Source organism: Aythya fuligula, chromosome 2 (genome assembly GCF_009819795.1).
Source record: "Aythya fuligula isolate bAytFul2 chromosome 2, bAytFul2.pri, whole genome shotgun sequence".
NCBI classification, from domain to species: domain Eukaryota; kingdom Metazoa; phylum Chordata; class Aves; order Anseriformes; family Anatidae; genus Aythya; species Aythya fuligula.
The window spans coordinates 48125861-48148567 of NC_045560.1; the positions used below are offsets into that span (position 1 = coordinate 48125861).

Genomic DNA, 22707 nt, shown 5'->3' on the forward strand with positions numbered 1-22707 from the left:
ACACTAAGAACTTTCTTCACTTTCGCACTGCTGGGCTGCAAACAATAATAAGGAACAGCTAGAAACCATGGGCAGGTTCTTGGCACAGACTAGCATCCACAGACCCAAAGGACCTCTGTTCCTACCAAGCCCCTCATATAGGTGGCCAGATTTTCATACACAAGCGCCCCTGCCCTGGCTTATGGAGGTGCCTGCATGGAAGCAGACATTTCAGAAAAACTCGCTGTACAAGTGAAGGCCGTACACTTGAAAATCTGGCCCTAGAGATGGTTAAACACGTCTCAAAATAAGAATCGCTCAGCACAGCAACACCATTTTAATAAATACTAAACGTAGTGGATTGATTTTTTAATAATGTTTCGAAAATTAAGAAGCCTGACAGAAACAGAAACCGGAAATGCTTTATCGTCAACTCTTTGTAAAAGCATATTTTTCATTCCAGTAAATGAAACACATCAACTTTCTTTTTTTCCATCTAATTAAATATTTCCTGGACAAACTAGACTGTCTTTGCCTTGTCAAATATCACTACTTGTCTACATAACATTCAAAGAAAAACATTTCTATGTTCACTATTCTTGATACCGATTATTTGTCAGATAACAGAAATCATAGACAGCATTAGCTCCTATCTGCAAAAAGTAAGCTCTTGAACGGGTTTCCTCTATTTTGATGCATCTACTTAGAAGAAATATGAAAAAAAAGAACAGTGATCTAACCAGTATCATTCAATTAGTTATTTAAAGTCTTCTGCACTCTTGCCTCTGAGCTGGAGAATTCTTTCAGCTTTCTCAGCAGATGAAAGCACTGGATTTTGAACCACAGAATACATATCAGGTTGTTTGTGTGCTTCTTCATTCTCTTCAGATTAGGTTATACTTCAAATGTTACTGCTTAAGTCTAGTGATTTCAGAAGTCTATTCCTCCTGTTTGAAAGGCATATATATGCCAATGGTATAATAAAGTCATAGAAGCAAAATTATACACAGTCATAAATATAAATAATTAAAAAAAAACCACAACAGCATTTTTCTAGAGGGTAGGGTTCACAAACGCAGGGTTTAACAATGGTATTCCAAAATGTTCTGCTGCACATAATGGGGCCAACAGAGAACAGCTGCACAGAGCTACAGTACTGCAGGGATTGGAAAGGCAGAAAATCCCAAGTGTCTGTACACTGTGTTTTGTACAGACTCCTGACTGCAGTGCTTGGTGTTGGGCCTTGCTCCTGATACTCTAATGGGATGTGGCAATGCAAAGAACATTAGTACTTACCATATGATCTGGGGGGATTCACCTATGCCAGAATGGTAAGGACACTACTTATATTTCTGTGTTGGGCATGTCTAGGTAGTAGTCTGGAGAGCCTAGATCTTGCAGGCTCCACGACAAAACTGATATGCACTTGCTCAGTGGTAATAATATTGAAGCAATACTTAAAAAAAAAAAAAAAAAAAAAAAAAGCCATTGCAGCCATTTATATACAATACAGACAAATACAGGATTTGGGATAGCTCAAATTCAAATTCAGCAGAACTGGATCATTAATTCAAAATTTTAATTAAAAGTAGATTATGAGAACTTAGGTTCATAGTCTGTCCCCAGCCAAAGACACGCTGGCTCCTTTTCCAGACCTAGTCTCTCCTTTTTGATGCCTCCACTTTTTTTTTTTTTTTTTTTGGTTGGTTGCTTTGGTTTGTTGTTTGTTTGTTTTGTTTTTGAAACTTCTCATTTACAGAGCAGTAAGATTTTCACTTATACAGTATTTCTTTTCTTTCTGAGGCAGGAACTCTTCTTCACCAAGTAAGTCCCTGCTCTACAAAACTCTTGAGCTAACACAAAGGAAAAGTACGGTCCTGCCACATCTCTGCAGCACGGGAGAAGCCTTATGGTGGTGAAACTGTGACAATCTGCTGGAGAGGACAGTTTGTGTCAGCTGCATGTCACAGAGCTGTACTCCATGGAGACGCTATAGGACCATCCACTGGAGATGGGATGAGTGAGGCCACGTGTCCCTGGATCCACTGGCTGTTTTCCCCTAGGGAATGAGGAGAAATAGGAGCTACAGGAAAAAAAACACCTATTGTACTGTGGTCTGGGTGGCAGCCACACAGTGCTGCCACATGCATCTGTCCCACTGGTTGCACTGTGTGTATGCGCACATACCCACCCCAGGAGCACAGCCATGGTGCTTGTGTACTATTTGGGTTTTAGCCCATACACGGTATTTTGCTTTGGCACAGTGTAGTTGGGCTGTAAAATATTTCTAATGTGTGCAGCTTTAAAAAAATCCCCAATGGAGACGAACCTGCAAAATTACGGTAAGCAATGAAATGCTAGCATTTTGACTAGTCCTAAGACAGAATAAGAAGCTTACAGGACAACGAATCTGACACGTGTAAACCCTTTCTTCATACTTGGTGATCCACTTTGACATTTGCTTGACAAAAAAATACACCTTCTGTGTTTGTGGAATTTATTTAGACAAAAGACAAAGTGTTACCTGGAGCAAAATACTGCTCACTTCCTTTAGTTTTTTGTACCTAGATCACACAGTGGTAACTCAACTATTTCTTTCCTGATGAGCTTTTTTTTTTTTTTTTTTTTTTTTTTTAATAATGCCTTAAAACATTACAAGAACATTGTGACTGAAATCAAATGAAGTACAACATCCTAAAATGGACTCCTAGAAACACAGTGGCTTAAAAGACTGATTGAGTCGTTCTGACTGATTCCTGAATATGCAGTCAAGCTGATGATAGCTATCTTTAAAAGGTACAAAGGAAACAACCAGCAACATAGGGCAAAACCTTTCAGTTGCAACACAGCCATAATAAATAGATAATCATCATTATATCATTAATCCTGATAATTACAGTAACATATTCATGCTTACCACTGTTGTAAGTTTGAAAATAACTTTTTTTTTTAGTTACCTACATGTACATATTCACATATAAAAAGAAAATCTGAGTGGAGAACAAAACAGGAACAGGGGGAGGCATATTTACTATTCAATATCAGCTTCCATTTCCCCTACTCTGGTTTTACACTTGTTCTTTCAGGTTCCCCTACACTGAAACAAAAAGATTTCACAGGAATTCAAATCAGTACAGCAGACTAAACATGATTCCCACTGTTTTCAACAATTACCATAATTAAAGATGTCTTTGCACAATAATGTCTAGGCTGTTTCTCTATTGCCTGTCACTAGGTAGCTATCCCCATTGTTTCCCATCAGTTGAAACATTACATGTTTCAACCTCAAAATGGTGATATCATAAACTGACTTAGCAATAGTGAGTATTATTCCCATGGTTTGGAATAATGTTAAAAAAAAAAAAAAAAGGTGTATGTAAATGCTGGAGAGGAAAGATGCTGCTTAATAAACAGCAATTTTCAATAGAGGTATATTTGAAATACTTATGATGGGATTATACTTGGGTGGCATGGCAATACCTTTTGACCTTTAAAACATATTTCTGTTGTTGAAAAGAGTTGTGTAAGAGAATAACAACTCTTTTCAATTTAAGAAACGAGCAGTCTTTAAATATACACAGACATATCCACTGGGGATCAAGTTTGCATAAGTATGCTGATTCAGTGAGGCATAACTACTCAGCACATACGCAGTAAGTATTCTGTTGCCCATGTCAGGTTTCTTGTACTTTTATTTTAAATTAAGGTCCTGATACAAGTCTGTAGTGCATGAAAGCTAACAAGGTGAAATTCCAAACTTGTATTTTATGGGATTTCACCTGCAAAAAGGTGGCAGGGCTCTTCAAGTCATGTGGCATGACCCAAAGACTGCTTTGTGGGTACCACCCTCGGAAGGACAGTTTTCACTTGTAAAGTCTACAAAAAGCATGAACCTAATCTTTTTTTTTTTCTTTTTTTTTTTTTCTTTTTTTAATTCCTCTTACTTCCAAAACATCAAAAACAAAATAAACCCTCCTTTTTCCCCAAAAAAAGTGTTCCTAACAAAAGAGCTATTTCAGATTAAAAGAAATAATCTAAATTTGCTTAATACTAGGATCTCCATACAAGCTTGCTTGGAATTCAGCTAGCATAAATATTTTATTGTCACTTTGTAGTTACCAATATACACTTCCAAAAATAAATTGGCACACTTGTTTTAAAACATTTCTAAATAAACATTTATAAATTCTAAATATTTTTAAATACTCTGATCTTCATACGCATCAGAATTTTAATTACAGCCCAAGAGTAGGACCAATGTGGAGCACTGTTTCTACCCTGGGAGACACAGCAAGGTGAAGGATGACTGGAAGCGGAATCCCCACACCACCCCTAGCAGAGCTTAGCACGCTACAATGTTGTGGTGAGAATTCAGAAGTAGTATTCAAATCCAACGTACCCTCTGGGGCCAAAAAGTCACACTGAGGGTTGACAGCACACTAGCAGGGATTTAAGCAGGTTCACAATTTGTGAGTACACGTCAGTTTGTGCAGGAGCAAGTCAACTCCCCAAAGCAAAAAGAAGCCCTTGTTCTAACAGGTCTCTGCCACCAATACAAAATAAAATAATTTGCAGAGAAGGCCTCTTGTGTGGGCAGCAGAGAGAAAGGCAACCCTTGTGGTTTCTTTCTCACTCTCATTTTACAGCACCGGGCATGCCTGCGAGTTACTCAGGTTACTAAAGAATTATCAGTGCCATATATCTGTCTAAGCTGCCATCATTATCTCTCATTTTTACTAGCAGAGATAAGAAACATATTTTGTTACCATTAGCTGGGAGATAGGTGAAAAGCTGGTACTGGCTTCTCTTTCTCTTTCCGTTGCAGACATAGAAGTTGACCTGAACAGGGCTGGTAATTCTCTGATTGCGGAAAGGTGGTATCTCAACCACCAACGAATTCTGCAAAAACAAACAAATCAGAAGGTCAGGGCATGACTGGGGCAGAAGAGTGTACAAACATATTTATATGTTAACCCTGGGAAGGAGAAGACTCATCTCCTAGGGAAGAATGTACTCTCTACATGGAACTGTTGGATTTCATTAGCAGGGGTTGTCTCCTGCAGCCTGCAGTGTACTGTGTGTCAGGCAATCCCTACAACTCCTTCCAGCTTTAAGCCATTTCAGCACAGGCATGGCACACTGGTGAGCAGGATGGGTACTCGTGCTTTATACATGGGGGTGAGAGGCTGAGAAGGGCTTTGGAGATGGGCACTGCAGAGCCAAGTAGAAGGGAGCATATTTAACAGCATGACAGTTTTCATAAAGTCCTGAGGCTCTCCTCTGCCTCCTTATCCAAGGCTGTCAAGCTTGTTTCAGTGGAGAGACATCAATGTGGATAAGGCGCAGACTGACTAGGTTCTGTTAGGTTGCTGTATACAGAATAGCACGGAGGAGGTCACCTGGGACATCTGTCTAAACAGCCAACAAGTGGCACACTTCTGGAGCAGAGCTGTGAAGAGACTCACACGTGAGACTAAGCAGCTCAAAACCAGTGGAACAAAACAGGACCTGGAGGAAAAGATTCCCTAACTGGGAAAATGAGATTTTAGCACGGCTCAGGTCTTTACAGATTCATTAGTCTTCAGCTATTCACTTTGGACAGCATGTACAGTATTGTGTATAGATAATGCTTTCTCCCTTCTGCCTCTGACAAGAACCTGGAGCTATAATCAAACTGTGGCCAATAACTTTGCAGTAGAAAGTACAACCACTCAGCTGGCAGGTTGTCCCCAGTACATGCTGCCCTAATATAACTTCCTTTGAAAGGAGAATTAGGACTGGAATATGATTATTCAAGTATCTCCACTTTCCAAAATTTATTTCTTTAGTTATTTATTAGCATAACAACTAAGGAAGCTTTAAGCATGCTAATTTCTGTGGATGGGAGATCTTGCAAGAATATCTAGTTCTACAGGTTGGAGCTCTGGAGATCGTGCAAATGGTGTTCCACAGTCAGATAACAAATGCTCTGGCATGGGGCTAAGGAAAGACTTGGCTGCTAGGGCATCAGCTTCCATAAATGCACAGTGAAATCTGCTGTGACCATCAGAACTTCCCTTGGCAGTCTAAAAGAATAAAGGGAAATGTTAACCTTAACATTTGGCTTGTTTTCAGCTGAGGTCTTGAAATTGGTTGTCTGCATGTCTCCAGCAGGTTCACAGATAGCAGACCATTGCTTATCGCTACAGAAGTTAAATAGTTGCCGTATTTCCCACTTACAGTCATAGTTGAGTAAGCCACAGTTCTTCAGCACTGGGTTTGATCTCCTGAGAGAGGACTCACATTTCCTCTGCTGAAGGTACACGAAAGCCAGGGAAAATGCTCAGAAATTGTTTTGGGAGCAGAGGCAAGAAACAACCCAGCAAGACAGAAGATGAGCAGACAGGGCTGGCCCATCCTGGACAATGAAAAAATATTTTCCAAATGGTCTCTTCTACTTTCGGGATAGATTCCAACGAAGGCTTTTTACCCCATGCTCCCATTAAAGAAAGATTTCCAGGAGGGGAGGCCTAAGTACTTGTTCTGTTTCAGTGGGGAGACGCAGTGCCAAAGGCTTGGAAATCCCTCTTTAGTAATAGTGCTAGAGAAGGCAGTATATATTTTTCATCTTGATGTTAAAATATTTAAGGCAGACTTACAGGCTTGCACATTTCTTTGTCAGTTTTGGCTTCCATTTCCCACACATGGTGACCATCTAAAAGACAAAAGAAAAAGATATCTAGTTCTGACCTTTTTTCCTCTCCCAAGCCTACAAAAGAGTGACTTTTGAAAAAAAATATTAATAATAAAAATCTCTTTAATGGAAGAAGCATTGCATATATGAAAAACAGCTCTCAAAACCCATTGCCAAAGCTTTGCCCAACCAGCAAGCCAGCTGGGTAACCTGCTACAGAAGCCCATTTAACATTCTTTCAGGGGAGAACCACAGTCCAGAGTACAATATACTGGGATGGAGGAATGCCACTGGTATTTTATTCTGCCACTAATTTAAACAGAACATACAAGTGTTCTACACATTAGTTTTCCAAATGTTCAGACAAAAAAACTGCTACCTATAAGTCCCTTTGATCTCTACCTATGCAGTCAGTCATGCTCAACATTAATATTAAACAAAGCAAAACAAAAAAGTAGTATTAAGGAAGCTCCTCAGCCATGCAGTGTTTCCTTTTAATATACTCCTAGTCTGGCTTTTCATATTTCTGCTGCTTGGATCAAAAGGCAAGACAATATGCTGGGATATGTAGCTTCTGTGAATCACGACTCCATTTCAAAATTGTTTTAGATCAGCTACAGTGGTCCAACCAACAATTTTCTGGAGCTGCTTCTAGTAGTGTGTTGGGTCGTCCCAATTCACTGTATTCCTATTTTCAAATAAAAAGGGATTTAAGCCACAACTATCAGGTTTTTGTTGTTGTTGTTGTTGTTGTTTTGTTTTGTTTTGTTTTGTTTTCTGAGGACTTGTCTTTTGGAATAAATTGGTTTTGTCTGGTCACTTTTTCTGTGTCTCACTGACACAGAAGTAACTGGTCAATAACAGTTGTTTTTTTAACTTCCTTGTGGCTTCAAAGTACAACTGCAGAGAAATTAGAAAAAAAAATACAAAATGTAGGGTTTCCATTCTGCAGGCCTAGAAAAACACAAACATATATGAAAGGCCACAAGCAGATTGCTGTCTAAGTTCAGCAACAGGGACACACACTTGCAGCTTAAGGAGTCCCACCACTGTCAGATGTCCCTGGAATGAATGGGGAAATTCGACTTTATGTCACCTCTTTTGTATATTTATTGCAGCATTGGGACATACAAATGCAAATATTAGTTATTTTGAACTTCATCACATAGACTTGGGCCTGCCTTAGAAAAACAGCTCTCAGCAAGGTAAAAAAGTGAATGCACTTTTTCTTCTCTCTTCACTTTCATGGACAGGATGGAGGTGACGCATTTAGAACTGTCTGATTTATTACAAATGGCTGTAAATAATATTTTTGTGTACAGCTGTCCTACTGTGAAAGGAATGTTGTTCAGGAACTAGCACTGGCAATTGCTTAAATGTTCAAAACCATTTCTTTTTAACATATGGAAAAAAGTGCAATGTGAAAGCTGTAACACAAATAGCATGGCAGATTTGGCTGGTCTTTATGTAGGAAACAATTAGCAGATCTACCCTTAGTTTCTTCCTACTTTTTAAATTGTGACACTGGAAAAACAATCCCTTTAATCGGCACTGCCACATTCGGGTGGGGAAAGAGAAGGATCAGCCAGTTCACGTTCAGATCTCCTAAGCCTTTTAGGAGTGCCAGCACTGAAACAGACTTCTGGAGGATGAGTGATCACTTCACAATTTATCTAAAAGATGCTTCCCCCAAGCTGTCAGTAAAAAAAAAAAAAAAAAAAAAGCTGACAAGATTCTACAAGTCAGGTCATATCTGTTGTCTGGAAGTAGCCACCTCTATCTTCCATCCCTTTCCTACAGAGCCCTTGTAGCTACCTCCTCCTCTCTTCCATCGCAGTTAATTCAGTCAGCTGTAAAGGTGACACAACACTATCACACATTTTGCAAAGTGTAGAAACTTCTGCTTTGTAAAGGTTTTTGGTGTTTGTTTGGTTTTTTTTCTCTAAAATCTAAAGACATGCAGACTAGTAGTTAACATGTTCAATCTGCTTTTGTAAATGGATTACCAGAAATTCTTTTTTTTTTTTTTTTTTTTTTGTGTTTGTGTGTGTGTGTTTAATTTCTGCTTTGTGAGGTGAATGATCTGATTCAGGTTTCTGTTTTGTATTTCTTGTCGATACCTCAATAAAATTCAAAATGACTCAATCTATGGCTAATACTTCAATTACTTCACATAGTGCCTTTATGCACTTTTGAAATTTTTATGATGACAAAGAGAGTTTGTTCAGAAATATTTTAAATGTTGTAATCTAAACTATTAGGAAAATAAATATCCAGAGCCACAGTTTGTCTCTGGAAGCTAATCAGAACAATACGGACTTTACTCCAAGAAATTCTCTTGAGACTGTCCAGACCATGGCTGCTCAGCAACTGAGGGGAAAGGGAAGAGAGGAAAGAAGTAGGGAATAGACAACTCATTAACAGCTAGTGACATTTCATTTAACAAAAACACAAGGAGGAAAAGTTGTTATGAAGCAGAGACAAAAAAAAAAAAAAAAAAGACAATTCCTCATATTACGTCTAGCGAACCAAGAGGGAAATCTCAACGCCCACGGACTGGGACCAGCTCCAGGAGGGAAACCTTAGACCACTACGTCAACCTCTTACAGTAAACATGTTTTGCAGGTTTATACAGTTCAGCTGAAATTTTTTTTAAAAAAGAGAAAGGAATAATGGCTCTGGAATGGTTTGTGGGGGCTCAAAGCCTCATGAAAATCTGTCTACACCAGAGAAAACTGTTTTGCCCCAGTGCCACATATGCTGAGGACCCTCAGAAGCAAGCGGGATACCATCTCCTGTCAGAGTGTGCTCGAGGAGCGAGGACTGCTCAACCACAAAAGTTTCCATTGTATGCCTGCCACATCTGCAGCAGCCTGGTTCAGAGCCCAAGGCAACTCCCTCCTGGCCTCCAGCCAACCAAAGTACACCAGAGCAATTTATACCTTTCCAAAATGCAAATAATTCAAATTACAGACATAACACAAAGCTGAAGCAGACACATTTCAGGCATTCCCGTTAAAGTTTACTCTCTGGAATTACCGTACCCAAATGGGCAGTTGTTATACGAGGAAGGGGGGTAGAAGGCAGAAAAGGAAGGAGGCAGGGAGGAAAATAGAGAAGGAAGAAAAAGGCTTTTCCAGAGGTCTTATTTCATTCCTTTTCATTTTGTTATTTACTTTTACCAAGTAATAAGAAGAGCCTTCTCCAAACCAAATGTCTGGCTTTGTTTTGGTGTTTTAAGATTTATACTGCAATGTTTTGAACAGAAAGACATCCCTTCATATAGCTAAAAATTTGTGTCAAAGTATTATATTGTTGTGTTGCATTTTGTTTCTTTTTTTCTTTTTTCACAAAAGGTAATGAAAAACAAAGCAGCTGCACACAGAACCGCAGGGAAAAAACCTTACAGAGTCACCAGCTGAGAGCCCGACTCCTGTGATGCCAAAAGCACTTGACTTGACAAAGCCAAGACTTCAACAGGGACTCCTGCCATGGGCTTCAAGGAGCTCTGAATCCCTCTTCTTCCACAGCGGCAGCATAAGGAGCACAGCAGTGTCATGGGCATGAGAAACCCCCTGTTTGACAAGAGCTCTCTAACTGTGCCCAGCTGACCTGGGCTCAGCATGGTGCTGTGTTTCACTGGTAAGTGCCCATCAACACTGTCATCAGCTGAAGACGATGTTTTTTGTCAGGAAGTCTGACATTTAAAGACTGATCACTGCTCTGTGCTGATATTTATAGCATTCACTGTTTTGGGTGCATTTCATCATGGTCTGCTTCAGCTTTTTTTCAGACCCAGAGCACCTGGGTTTATTAATGATGAAAATACCACGAATACCGTGAATGAAAATACCATGTTGCTTGGGGTGGATTTTCAGCTCTGCAAAATATAAACATGCAATTTTAAGATGGAGCAGTTTAACAGTGAATGGGTCTTTAAAGTCTGTCCTTATCAACCACTCACTCCAGCGTTAAAGGAAACTGCGCACAAGTCCAGAAGTAAAAATACTCTAATTCATTAGGGAATTCCCTGCAGTATGAGTCACTGAACGGCTTCCCCACCACACCCAGCTAAAAGATTTCCACATAAAAAGGCACTGTAGAGGCCTGTTTTAACACAGAAGCAGCACTAAAAAAGTAGTTGTGTAAATCTAGCAGCATCAGCTATTCACACATAAAACCTAGCAGACCACAACATATGTATTTTCTTCACAGAAGAGCAACCCAGTCAAAGAGCTGTAAAGTCTTTCCTAAGAATTTTTCTCCTGTCTTCTGCTTCTCATTGTCCGGCAGGAAAGATTCAAGAGGGTTTGCAGAACTGGATTCACTTTGTGCACTCCAGAGGACTGTAAGCATAATGCCATAGGTCTGTAGGCTTACAACAGTCAAACCAACAGTGTAACTTTAATTACAGGCTGATGGATGACAGAAAGGGAAAACCATATACAAAACAACAATAACAAGAAACCCTAAGCCTGGAAACTAGTGAAGGTGTAACTTGTGCATCTGGCAACCACTTAAATCCTGCCTCCGTGAAATAGACATAATAGGAGAGTTCAGATATATTTAAGTGATCTTTACTACAACAGGTTAAAACAGTCTATATTCTGTGGCAGCCCTTTGTTCACTTGAGATACAAGAATAATAGACATTATCTAGGATTTCACTGCCTATACAAAGTGTGCATTTTATATTCTTCCAGACTGGGGCTCAACAAACTGCACTGGCTGGGCTGTAAATCTGTATTTACATTCATATATTGCCAAGTTAGCCAGTGACACTAATGCTAACCCTCTAAAGGAAACCACTACTTGATTAATGTGTTGTGAGATATCCCTGAGCAATAGTGCCTATATTACATCCCACATTTCTTTAACATGTCCACAGCAGGTAGGGCACAGGTGCTATGCAGAATGATTATGCCGTTTAATTTTGAGGTGCTCTGCAAAGGTTGTCTACCTTCCTATTCAACTATGCTAATGCATATTCAGCTCCTTTAGGACTTAAGGATTCAAAAGTTTTTAATTTGCGCACTAACCCCTTTTTCCCTGGGAAGTACATTCTGGCACTGAGATGACTGATCTGTGTGTATGTCCAGAAGGAAAGGACGGGCTTCCAGCAAGAGAAGAGGATGAATATCCATTAAAAGTCCTGTCATTCAGACATAGAGTCATTCGGCTTTGTGCAGAGATGCTATCAGCTTCCATGCACAGGCCAGGTCTGTGCTTGGGCTGAGAATTAGAGGCAAAGAGACAGCTCTGCTGGCTTGGAGAAGAGCACTCCCTCGCCCCAGTCCTGGGCACAACCCCCTGATGCTGTCTCACCTGCCAGCTGAAACACACAGGCACCAGCCTATTAGTGCCAGGTTTCACTTTAGAGGTGACATCCTTCTAGACCTGAGCATAACATCAGGAGCCATGTCACTTTTCTAGGCTGGTCTGTATGTAGTGAAGGTGTCTTGCTGTGAAGAACACTTCCCCAGCTAAACACCAGCAAGCCCAATATTCTGTGGGTGGAGTCAATCCCTGTGTTTACACACCAGTGTATGTTTCAAAAGACATTTACAAGGGACAGGTTATAAGGATGAACTGACAGCAGCCAAGCAGTCTACTGTGGGATGTGAGGTAAAGATGGGACAGAAAGAGAGCAAGAATACAGACAGAAATGTGGATGCTACAGAGAATAAAGACCTGCAATGTAAGTAGCCAGGACCTTCCTCTTGACCACCCCTGTGGCACTTCAGTATCCTGAGATCTATTGTCTTTTAGGCCTTTGCAAGGAGGAAAAGGCCTTGGGTTGTGCTTGCCTCGAGCCAGCTGCTGAGCCGCTCCACCTCCTACCCTGCTGGTGCCATCAGCTGCCTGCTGCCCGCCATCTCGGCCTCATCTGCCTCTCCAGGCACCCCTCACCTCTCCTTTGCTCTTGCACTTCTTTTGCTACAGGACTACAAGACCACAGGACGACTCTGCTTTCCACCTACTTTATTTCCTCTTCCTTGCCAGGAAGATCCCAGATAACCTCTGCTCTCCTCTCAGCCCACTGTACCTCTACAGACACTTCCCGCCGTAGTTTTGTTCCCTGACCCTGGCATGCATCAGTCCACGTGAAGCAGGGTTCATGAGTAACTGGTTTAATTGCATTTCCACATCAAAGCTGCTGCATTTGTTTGTGTCTCCTCCTAAGCACCTTTGCAGCATATGGATTTTGTGCATATTCCTTCAGCTATACATTTTTGCAATCTTGAAATTATGTATGAATATTATGTATACATATTTACGTCTGTCATGCATACAATACTTTGAAGTTACTTTTTGTCTCTTTTCTACCTTAAAAATAAAAACGTCATGCAGCAACCAGGTGATAAAAATGCAGCACAAACTGTATCTTGCATTACATTGGCATCTGTGCCAGACATGAACTTCCCCTCTGGTTGCTCAGCTGGGTAAGCCAAAAGCTGAGGGACTCACATTCCCTAAATTGCAAGCTTTTTGCTGCTTTTAACACAGTGTGTCTAATAGACCTAATTATTCTGAGTTCAAGTGCTTTGAAATCAACTGTAATTTTAGTCCAGGTACTTAAAGAAGGCGCTGTGCTGAAAACTAACTGATCAGGGCTCATTTTGAACCCAAACCATCTGGAAGGACCTGCCAGATCCTATTTTCATCAGAATGGAACTACTTATGCAATTTGTGTTCTTTGGCACCTCCCCCTATTCAAATTACCCTTGGTCTGAGAATTTTATTTAACAATTCTCAGTAATTCCAGGTCTAAGACACTCAACTTACCAGTAAAACTGCATCTTGATAGCCCTGAAAAATCTCCCTAGAGCATGCAGGGTGAACTGAGCAAACCAGCACAGCCACCCATCAGCAGTCATGACAATACTTAATTCCGTCTTCAGCTATATTTCTGTGATTTTCTTGTCTTCACAGCTTTGCTTTCCTCTGGGAACCTCTAATAGGCTGACTTGGGTCCTAGCAGCCAGAACCAAGTAAACCAATTCTGCTCTGAAAATCTTCAATCTGCTGTCTTGTATTTTCTCAGAGACTGTTGGAGTAACAAAACCTCTAAGTCAGTTTAAACCAAATTCCAAATTTTCCTTCCAACAATTCTCTTCCAATTCTGTGTTTGATGCCAATACCACCACCTGTACCACTGCTCTCAGGCATGTAACAGTTGAAGTTACCTTCCACCACTACTTGCTTATTTTAAATACAAGTTTGATCCAAACATTTTCAATTCTTCCCTCTTGATTATTTTTAAGACACAAACTCTACACTTCATCTATGTGGCTACAACTTCTCAGCTTCCAGAGACACCTCATTATGGCAACTCATTGTGACTTTCTAGCAGAGTCCAAAAAGTAAACTTTTGATCAGCATTTTGATTTTTCCATCTCATTGTCCCCCTTCTTTGGTTTTTCTTGTCCAAAACAGTCAGGCTCAATCTTAGAGGTCAGAGAGTGTAGTAATTGTGGAGAATTTGTGTTGCTGTAATGTGGTGAAGGGATAAGGGGTGGAATGTGTGTAAATTGTCCACTGTTGTTGGTGTTGCAATGATGTTATGCTGATTTTGGTGTGGGCAATTTTCTTGTTAATGTAACTGAAGTTTGTGAAGATTGTGTGATGAATGTATGAGAGCTGGGGCTGGTTAGCCTGGAAAAGAGAAGGCTCTGGGGAGACCTTACAGCAACCTTCCAGTACTTAAAGAGGACCTACAGGAGAGATATGGAGGGACTCCTTGTCAGGGAATGTAGTGATAGGACAAGGGGTAATGGCTTTAAACGAAGAGGGTAGATTTAGATTAGATATAAGGAAGACAATATTCATCTGAGGGTGGTGAGGCGCTGTCATGGGTAGCCCAGGGAAGCTGTGAATGCCCCATCCCTGGAAGTGTTCAAGGAAAGCTGTGAATGCCCCATCCCTGGAAGTGTTCAAGGCCATGATGGATGGGACTTTGGGCAGTGTGATCTAGTGGAATGTGTCCCTGCCCATAGAAGAAGAGTTGGAACTAGATGATCTTTAGGGTCCCTTCCAACCCAAACCATTCTATGATTCTGTGGTTTAATGTACATAATAATCCCTGATTATCTGCCTTGACATCAGCTTCCTTGCAACAAGGCACATCTTGCAAATGTCTTATCTCTATTTCTCTCTTAAATGTCATTGTACTGTCTTCCACATTGCTCTTGAAGGTGTAATATTACTCCTTCAATAGACCAAAAAGGGACATGCTACTCTTCCTTCACGTCTCTTCCCTGTTCTTCCTGTGATGCCCACATGAGACTTGAAACAACTTTTGATGACCAGTCAGGGAAGGAACAGGACAGAATAAATTCTGCTTTAGAAAAAGTTGTAGAAAATCTCTACAAAAACTAGGCACTTTGTAGGTATCACCTTGTATTGGGGTTTCTAAGGCAAGGTGTTGGCAGTGGAGCAATGCAGCGGTGGCCTCTGTTGGAAATGGCCAGGGGCTGTCCCATGTGACACAGCCAGTGCAAGCTGGCTCTGCAACAGACATTGCTGGCCAAAGTCGAGCCAGTCAGCAACACTGCTGGTGCCTCGATGAAAGAAAGAAGCTGAAGAACGGATAAAGAACACTGCACAGTACCTTTGAGAAAAAGGAGCGAGAAAAATTTGAGAGAAACAACCCTGAAGACACCAGGTCCAGAGAATAAGGAAGGGGAAGAGGTGATCCACGTGCCAGAGTAGAGATTTCTTTGCAGTCCGTGGAGGAGATTATGGTAAAGCAAATTGTCCAATTCTCCTGTGGATTTGCCCTGCAAGCCCATAGATAGCCAATGCAGGAAAAGCATCCTGGCAAGAGCTGCAGCCTTTGCTGGAGCAGCCTTTTCTTTCAAGACTGTACCCTGTAGAAAGGACCCATTCTGGAACAGATCTTGAAGATCTGCAGTACATGGGAAGGACCCATGCTGCAGCAGTTTGTGAAGGACTGTATCCTGTGGGAGTTAATCCATGCTGAAGTAAAGAAAAAGTGCGAGGAGGAAGGAGCAGCAGAGATGAAGTGTTATGGCCTGACAGCAACTCCATTCCCCATCCCCTGTGCTGCTCAGAAAGGGAAGATGGGGGAAGGTGTTATTCAGTTCTGTCTTTGTTTCTTACTATCCTATTCTATTTTTAATTGTCAATAAATTAAATGAAATTAATTCTGTGGGTCTGTTTTGGTAGTAACTGGTTAGTGACATCCCTGTTTTTATCCTGACCCACAAACTTCAACATCTTCTTTTGTCCCCCTGTCCTCTTGAGGAGTAGGAGGAGTGAGAGAGCAGCACGGTGGGTGCCTGGCAGCCAGCCAAGTTTAACACCCCAGCCACACTCCTTTCCTCTATTATCTTTAGACAGACTCTGAGCTTTCTGGGTAAGGGTTGTGAATTCCTGTGTGTTTGGACAGAGGGTCCTACTGGAACTGTAACAACTATCTGAAATCTTGTGGCAGTTATAAATGTTCAGAGACAGCTTTGATTGCACAGATGCAGCTGCTTGAAGCCACTTAGTTTGGCAAACACATGAAAGAATAAACTTCAAGCAGCTGTAGGTTCTGTAATAATTGAAAATTCACAGGATTGCTCAGACAAATTACTTTTACCTAGAGACCTTATGCTTATTCCTTATTTCTCTGTTGTCCACGGTAAGTATTTGTGATTGACTGATCTTGTCCCTAACTATGAGAACAACACCCAGGATGAGGCTTGCTGCCGCTGATACCATCTCATGCGTATGGCTGCAGTCCCACTCTGTCTTCGCCATTCCTTCGACTAAACAGCCAGGAAAAACTGAAACGTGCTAACATTTCCTACAAGCTACATCATTGCTTCTGCGTGCGCGTGAAAGGGTTCCACCATCAAGTGACTCTGCCTTTTGATGATACTATTCACCCAAGGCTATCTATTTCTGGGCAATGGCCAGAAACCCTTTCAGCTATCAATACATCTCTAGGAAATAGGTTCAAATGACCTTCACATGAACTCTGTGCTCCCAACTCGTATGTCTTTGAAGTTTCCAGTTTATCTAGTTTCCAGAATTTTTAACCTCACTGCACATGAGTCAGTGCATAACTGCTCACTGCCAACTGGAACATGTGTCCTGAACTTGGAAAAACAGACAGATAAAGACAAAATTATGTAGTATCTGTCCATCTGACTAAAGGGGAAAGGGAGTTTTGCCACTTGCTTATTTATTATGTGAGCTACAGTATGATTACCAGTGTGAAACTTGACCCCTTTTGGCCAGTTGCCCCCCAAACTGTGACTGCTACTGGCAATGGAAAGAGCAATGGAAAGATCTCTGAGAATGTAAGATCTTTTACCAAATGGAGTTCTGCCAAGACTCAGGTCACCCGTCTCCCCATCACATCACATCACGTCAAAACAGACTCTAAGCCCTGAGTTCCAAAGTACAGCTGAGTCAAACCAAAAAGTCCACATGCTTCCCCAACACATCCGTTCCATCCACATGCCACTCGAGTGTTTCGGAACATACTATTTTCCAGAACTTTTTGTAAGTTCTCTGGAACTTAAAATACTGCAGTTGAGGATCTACCATGCAACAGAATAACGTATGCTCCCAAAATATACAGGAACTAGAATTTCTCGACTCTCCTCCAAGACTCCAAACTGACATTTGTACCTTAAAGCAGCAACTGATTGATCACCATCTTTGACAGAGACAATGAAATTTCAGAGGAACAAAAAACCTGTGAAATGCTTGAGTTGACACTTAAATTCATCTGGCTTTTTTCTTTTCCATATTGCATTTAATTTGTGCAAATATTTGGCTGACCAAACTTGACCACTTCTAACAGGGGGGAAACTTCAAGTTTTCCTATCTGAAATACTTACAGAGAAGAATGATTTCCTTTGGCATATATACCAAAAATTTGGTGATTTCACCCAGCTATCTCTCATCTACTCCAGCATAATTATTACCATGCTACATCAGCATTTTTATGTTTTAAGAGCAAAACCTGTTCCAGCAGGAAAGATTAATAATTTTGACAGAAAAATCCATTTAACAAAAATAAAAATGACAGCAGAAGGAACAATTTGAAGCAATAACTAAATCTGAAAAACTGTTTAGCTTTTTGAAAATACCCCTAAACAGGAGAAAATCATTGGTGGAAATGTTGTTTAGGTGCTGTTTACTTCTCTGTCTTTCTTGAAATTGAGTTTCAAATGCTTCGGGTGCAATAGCTGGGATATTATGCAATTAGGTTAGAGGTGCTACAATCTCTGTTGATTTGACGGATGAGTAATTAGCAACATGTTCAAAGCCACTGAAATCCGTAAGCCAGGAGTTACTCAGAGATACAACATTAAAAAATAGTAAAATCTATTAACACCCATCAAAATGAGCATCTTCAAGGAGAGACATTTGTCATGAGGACTTTCAAATGCACCCGCTTTGACCAGGACAAAATGGCCATCAACATTAACAACACGGAAACAGAATTCAAAGCCAGTGTTATTAGAGGAACTGAAACATGTAGTGAAGTTGGGGTGTTACATTTCTACCTTTTTCCTCTTTAAAACTCTTGCACTGAGCTCTGGTCCACTAAGCACAAAACCCAAATGGGTGTGGTGCTCTAACTTAACAGGTGGAAGCTCAACTGAATGATAGCTAATAATAGGATACCAAATAATCATTTATTTCCACAGATCACAATTTGCTAATAATGAAGACTGCAGTCATTTTAACCTGATCTCTTAGGTATGTCTTGACTTGGCCAAATCAACGAAGTCCAGAAATACTTGAGCTAGCTCTACTGCTAAAATCATTCTAGCTACAGGAACAAAGAGCGACTTTTGGGATAACTGGGTAAGTTAACCCCTTCAGATCTTAGTATGAGACTAAGATCTAAATCCCAAAGTACCTTGGGCAACACTATAATGTCCTAGAAGGAAGGACATGGGTGTGTGCCCGGAAGATATACCTGTAATTTCACTATGCTTTGGTGCTTGGGATACTTGCTTTGTGTCTCATTAATCAATTTACATTTGTCAATTACATGAAGCACTTTTTTTGGTGAACTGAAATAAAGAGAAACTGTGATTTTTCCACTGCACTTAGTTTTATAGATCACATAATCTGATACACTAGGAGCTAGCAGTATGGTTATTTCTATCAGTATTTTTTTTTCTGCTTTATGTTCAATAACTAAAGTTACTTTTCAAAAATACATTTGAGAACAGATAGATAAAATATATAGAGATGTTGTTACAACAACAAAAGGTAACTGCCAGATACATAGTCCTTAAAACATAGTCTTCAAACATCTTCGCATTTTTTTTAATCTTCCCTTAAGACTTATGTTGCCTGATACATCTAGAACCTAGAAATTACATTAAAAGCTTTGAAAAGATAGGTAAATAAAACAGTGTCATTTATAATAATCCCAGATCATGATCTGTGCTTTCTCAGGTGAGTGTGTTAAGCAGAAAACACTTTGGTGCTCCTACCCAAACACCTCCGCCCACAGCTAACAAACATAAAATTCGTTTCATTCACTTTTGTCGCCAAAATGCACACCTTGCCTCAGAGCAAATACCAGCATACAGACATCAAGGGTCTTTGTTATTAGTATGCTACAGATGTGTATTTTTGTATTTCAGAATGTGCTAATCTGATGACAAACAGATTTCTATTGGATGTCCTAAATCTAGCACCCAACAACTGTGACACACAGACTCACAAGACACTTGAAAATTAGGAAGAGAAAAGCAGAGACTGAAACTGAAAGAAGATAAGAACAATTATTAGTGTAATTTGCAAGAGACAAAGTAATTGTGGGATTCTCTTCAGTCTAAGGAGATTCTGTATTTAAAAGTGCAAATCTCTTACAATACATTCAGCATTTGCATCTTCACTGTCACTAGGTTTCTTGGAGGGTTGTTTTATACCATTGTTCATCAATGGAAAATACAGTCTTATGTGCAAGCAGTAAAACATTGACCAAAATCATCCTGTAAAATAAGGACTCATTTCAAGACATGAGAATTCCTTTATGGTACTTCAAGAAGCTTGAGCAAATTTTAGTCTACTTCTGAAAAGACTCGTTACTTGCCCAGACGTGTGTCCTCTGCCTCAGCACTGAGGGGTTCTCCTTTCAGAGGAGTTCTTCACAGCTCACCTTTCACTGTCCTTTCAGAACACCTTCACCTTGCAGCTGACTAGTTTTTGCTCTGTGTGACATGGTGTTGCACTGATTGAAAGTATATTTTACTGTTTCACTTCTTCGCTGAGAAGAAGCCAGTAAGGGGTTAAGCTGAAAATACTATGTCCTGCCTCCCCAGCTCAAGGATTAATTTGATCATTCTTCAGGGATTCCCTCTTGTATGAGTCACTGTTAAGACAGACTCCCCACGCAAGGAGGCCAGGATAATGCCATTCCTCCAGAGATTACAACAGCTGAGGGCTAGCCCTGAAGACTGAGAGCTTGGGACTCATGCTTGGAAAAACATTCAGCATACCACAATGTGCTCAGCAGACTTAAAGAAATTATTCAGACAGAAGGAAAAAAAAAAAAAAAGCACACCAAAAGCCAAACAAAAAGTGTTCTCAAGCTCTCTGCATTAACCAATTAAGTATGCAGACTAGCATGAATTAGACGAGCTCATAGAGACTTGCCTCCTAGATTGGGGACTCTGCCTAAATAAGGACTGAAGACATGAGATCCTGTAGTATAGTGCTTACATTTTCTATAAAGGATATTTTCTCCTTATGAGTGCAATTATTCCTGTGATCCTTTACTTTGTAATAGCTGTTTTTGGCTGTTACCCACTAGGAACGTGATTAACATTTCGAATTCAAAAACAAAAGCAGCAACAGAGGCAAAACTAATGAACGTCTCCAGCTAATCACAAAAGTTCATAACCAGCTTTCTAAAAGAAAGAGGAACTATGCTGCCGTTCCTTCTCCTGACCTATTTTCATAGATATGGAATAGCTGAAAGGGAAAGAAACACTGCTTGCATTTTCAGAAGTGAAGGCTGGTAATGCTTTTTCATTTCTCATTAGGGTAACTCTGCCCCAAAATTGAGCTGGAGGTGTCTGTCACTAAGACAATGATGCACCATGCTTGTTTGTTTCAAATGCATCAAGCTGTGTTAGGCAATGTAGCAGACAACTCATCACACAGGCCCTAGAAATTACTCAGTTGGGATTCACCAGCAAAATTCCTTTCTGAGCCATTCCTCGTGACACAATTGCCTTATGAATCAGAAGCTGGGCAGCTGGGAGACTAATGTAGGCTGGGCAGTTCCTGAAGATGCTTTCAACTTTAAAGGCTCAGCCTCTGCCGGTGTACTTCCATGCAGCAGGTACCACCCTGCAACTGCACCAAGTCTGCTGTGATACCATTAAAACTAGGCAGGCACAGCTTCAGATCAGATCGGTACTAGTGACTTAATGATAGTGTTTGTTCTTCACTGACTGGCTCCTGCAGTGTTTCCACCCACTTCATGCCTGGGGTCAGGGGGAAGCATCCAAGGAGATCTCTGACGATGCTTTTGTGTAGAGGAGACACTCCTGCATGGGCCCATCCTATGAACCCGTGCACCCAAGCAGTTCACCACCTGGGTTTTTCAGAGCGATGGGCAAAGCCTTTGATCATTTCCTTCATCGTCAACACACCCAGTATGCAACTATACACTTCATTTACATAAAACCTTCATTTCTCACAATTTCTTTAAAATGTTGCATGTATGTAGATGTTTCCTCTATCTGCATGCTGCCTTTGTGCAGTGTCACTTTCCTTTTTCTTGAGGGAGAAACGACACCAAGTCAGGACCCCGCTGGGAAACTCGGCTCGTCCCCTGGGAGCTGAGCAGGCACTTGGGATGGGGTCTCTGCTCGCAGGGAGGCCCGACTGGGTGCGCTGTCACAGCTGGAGGAGCGCCCAAGACGCTTTAAAGTTCAGGGGGGGGGGTTCAGCCAGCAGCTGAGGAATCCACGGCGTGAGCCAGCGCCACGGAAACCCTTTCCAAAACAAGACTCAAAACTGCCCTTAACTATCTCATTTCAGAGCCTGACTCGAGCTCGCAGCCTGCACCCTGCTGCAGGGGTGCGCACGCGAGTGACGGCGTGTGACACACACACCTCTGGCCCAAACCTGCGTGATGGACCCAAAGGGGGACCCTAGGGGGGACCTGGCTGCCTGAGGCTGCAACCAGCCTGCCAGGGGTCCCGCTGGGGGTCCTGACAGCCCATGGCTGTCTGCCTGCTGCTGCACCTGCCGCAGGGTGGGTGAAACATGCAAAAGAAAACGTGACCACAGCGATGACACTGTCCCCATTTGGCCGAGATTTTAAAACTGGGGGGGGGAGGAATAGGCAGACGGGAATCTAGTTTGATAAGGCATACCTGGTGCTTTCTCCACAAAGATGACTTTGGAGTCTTGCAGAAAGTTATGGCCGGTCAGGATCATTTTTTTCCCTCCGATAACAGGAAAGCTGTCAGTACTTTGCTTCTCCACAAGAGGCAGTTCTTGGGCAGATCTCTGAGCTGGAAAGTTATAAGAAAAAAAAAAAAAAAGGCAACCACATACACAAAAAATTAAATACTGCATCAGTGAGAGACTTAATGCTTACAATCCTTACCCTTGTAAGATAAACTGAGTTTGATATAGAAAAGGTCAGAAGGTTTGCAGGAAACACATTTGGTTTTCAAGCACGTTGGTCATATGCTGTCAAACACAGAAGTACAATTCAAAAGGCTCACAAAAAAGAAACAAACAACCAAAAAAAAAAACAATAAGCTGTTTAAAACTTACCTTGACCTGTACTATACCAAAAAGCATATTTTATTGAAATTTGTTTATTTAAATTATTTTTTAATTAATTTATTTAAAAATATTTGTTTAAAATTTATTTATTTTTTAAATAAACACTGTTTATTTAAAATAAATTTTAAAATAAATTAAATTAAAAAATGTTGTCTCTAAGACATAAAAGGATGCTTTGTCTATCACATATCCGCCATGTGCTTACAAGGCACACATGAGAACAAGACCATCCATGTTCAAAATGCATTTCAGTCACTA

The 22707-nt window shown here is 40.9% G+C and overlaps 1 protein-coding gene across 6 annotated transcripts in view; it reads right to left on the minus strand.

The window, feature by feature from the left end:
* The window catches only part of NFATC1 (nuclear factor of activated T cells 1), a 119928-nt gene that overhangs the window by 44894 nt on the left and 52327 nt on the right, over positions 1–22707 (minus strand). For 5 of the 6 annotated variants that reach the window (XM_032181564.1, XM_032181569.1, XM_032181565.1 and 2 more), the window contains exons 6-8: positions 22029–22169; positions 6618–6673; positions 4746–4878 (exon numbers count right to left, since the gene is read on the minus strand). In XM_032181564.1, coding sequence (XP_032037455.1) covers positions 4746–4878; positions 6618–6673; positions 22029–22169 — 330 coding nt within the window. Of the gene's footprint in view, positions 1–1505; positions 2039–4745; positions 4879–6617; positions 6674–22028; positions 22170–22707 lie in introns of those variants that run through there. The other variant, XM_032181568.1, reaches the window with a different exon arrangement.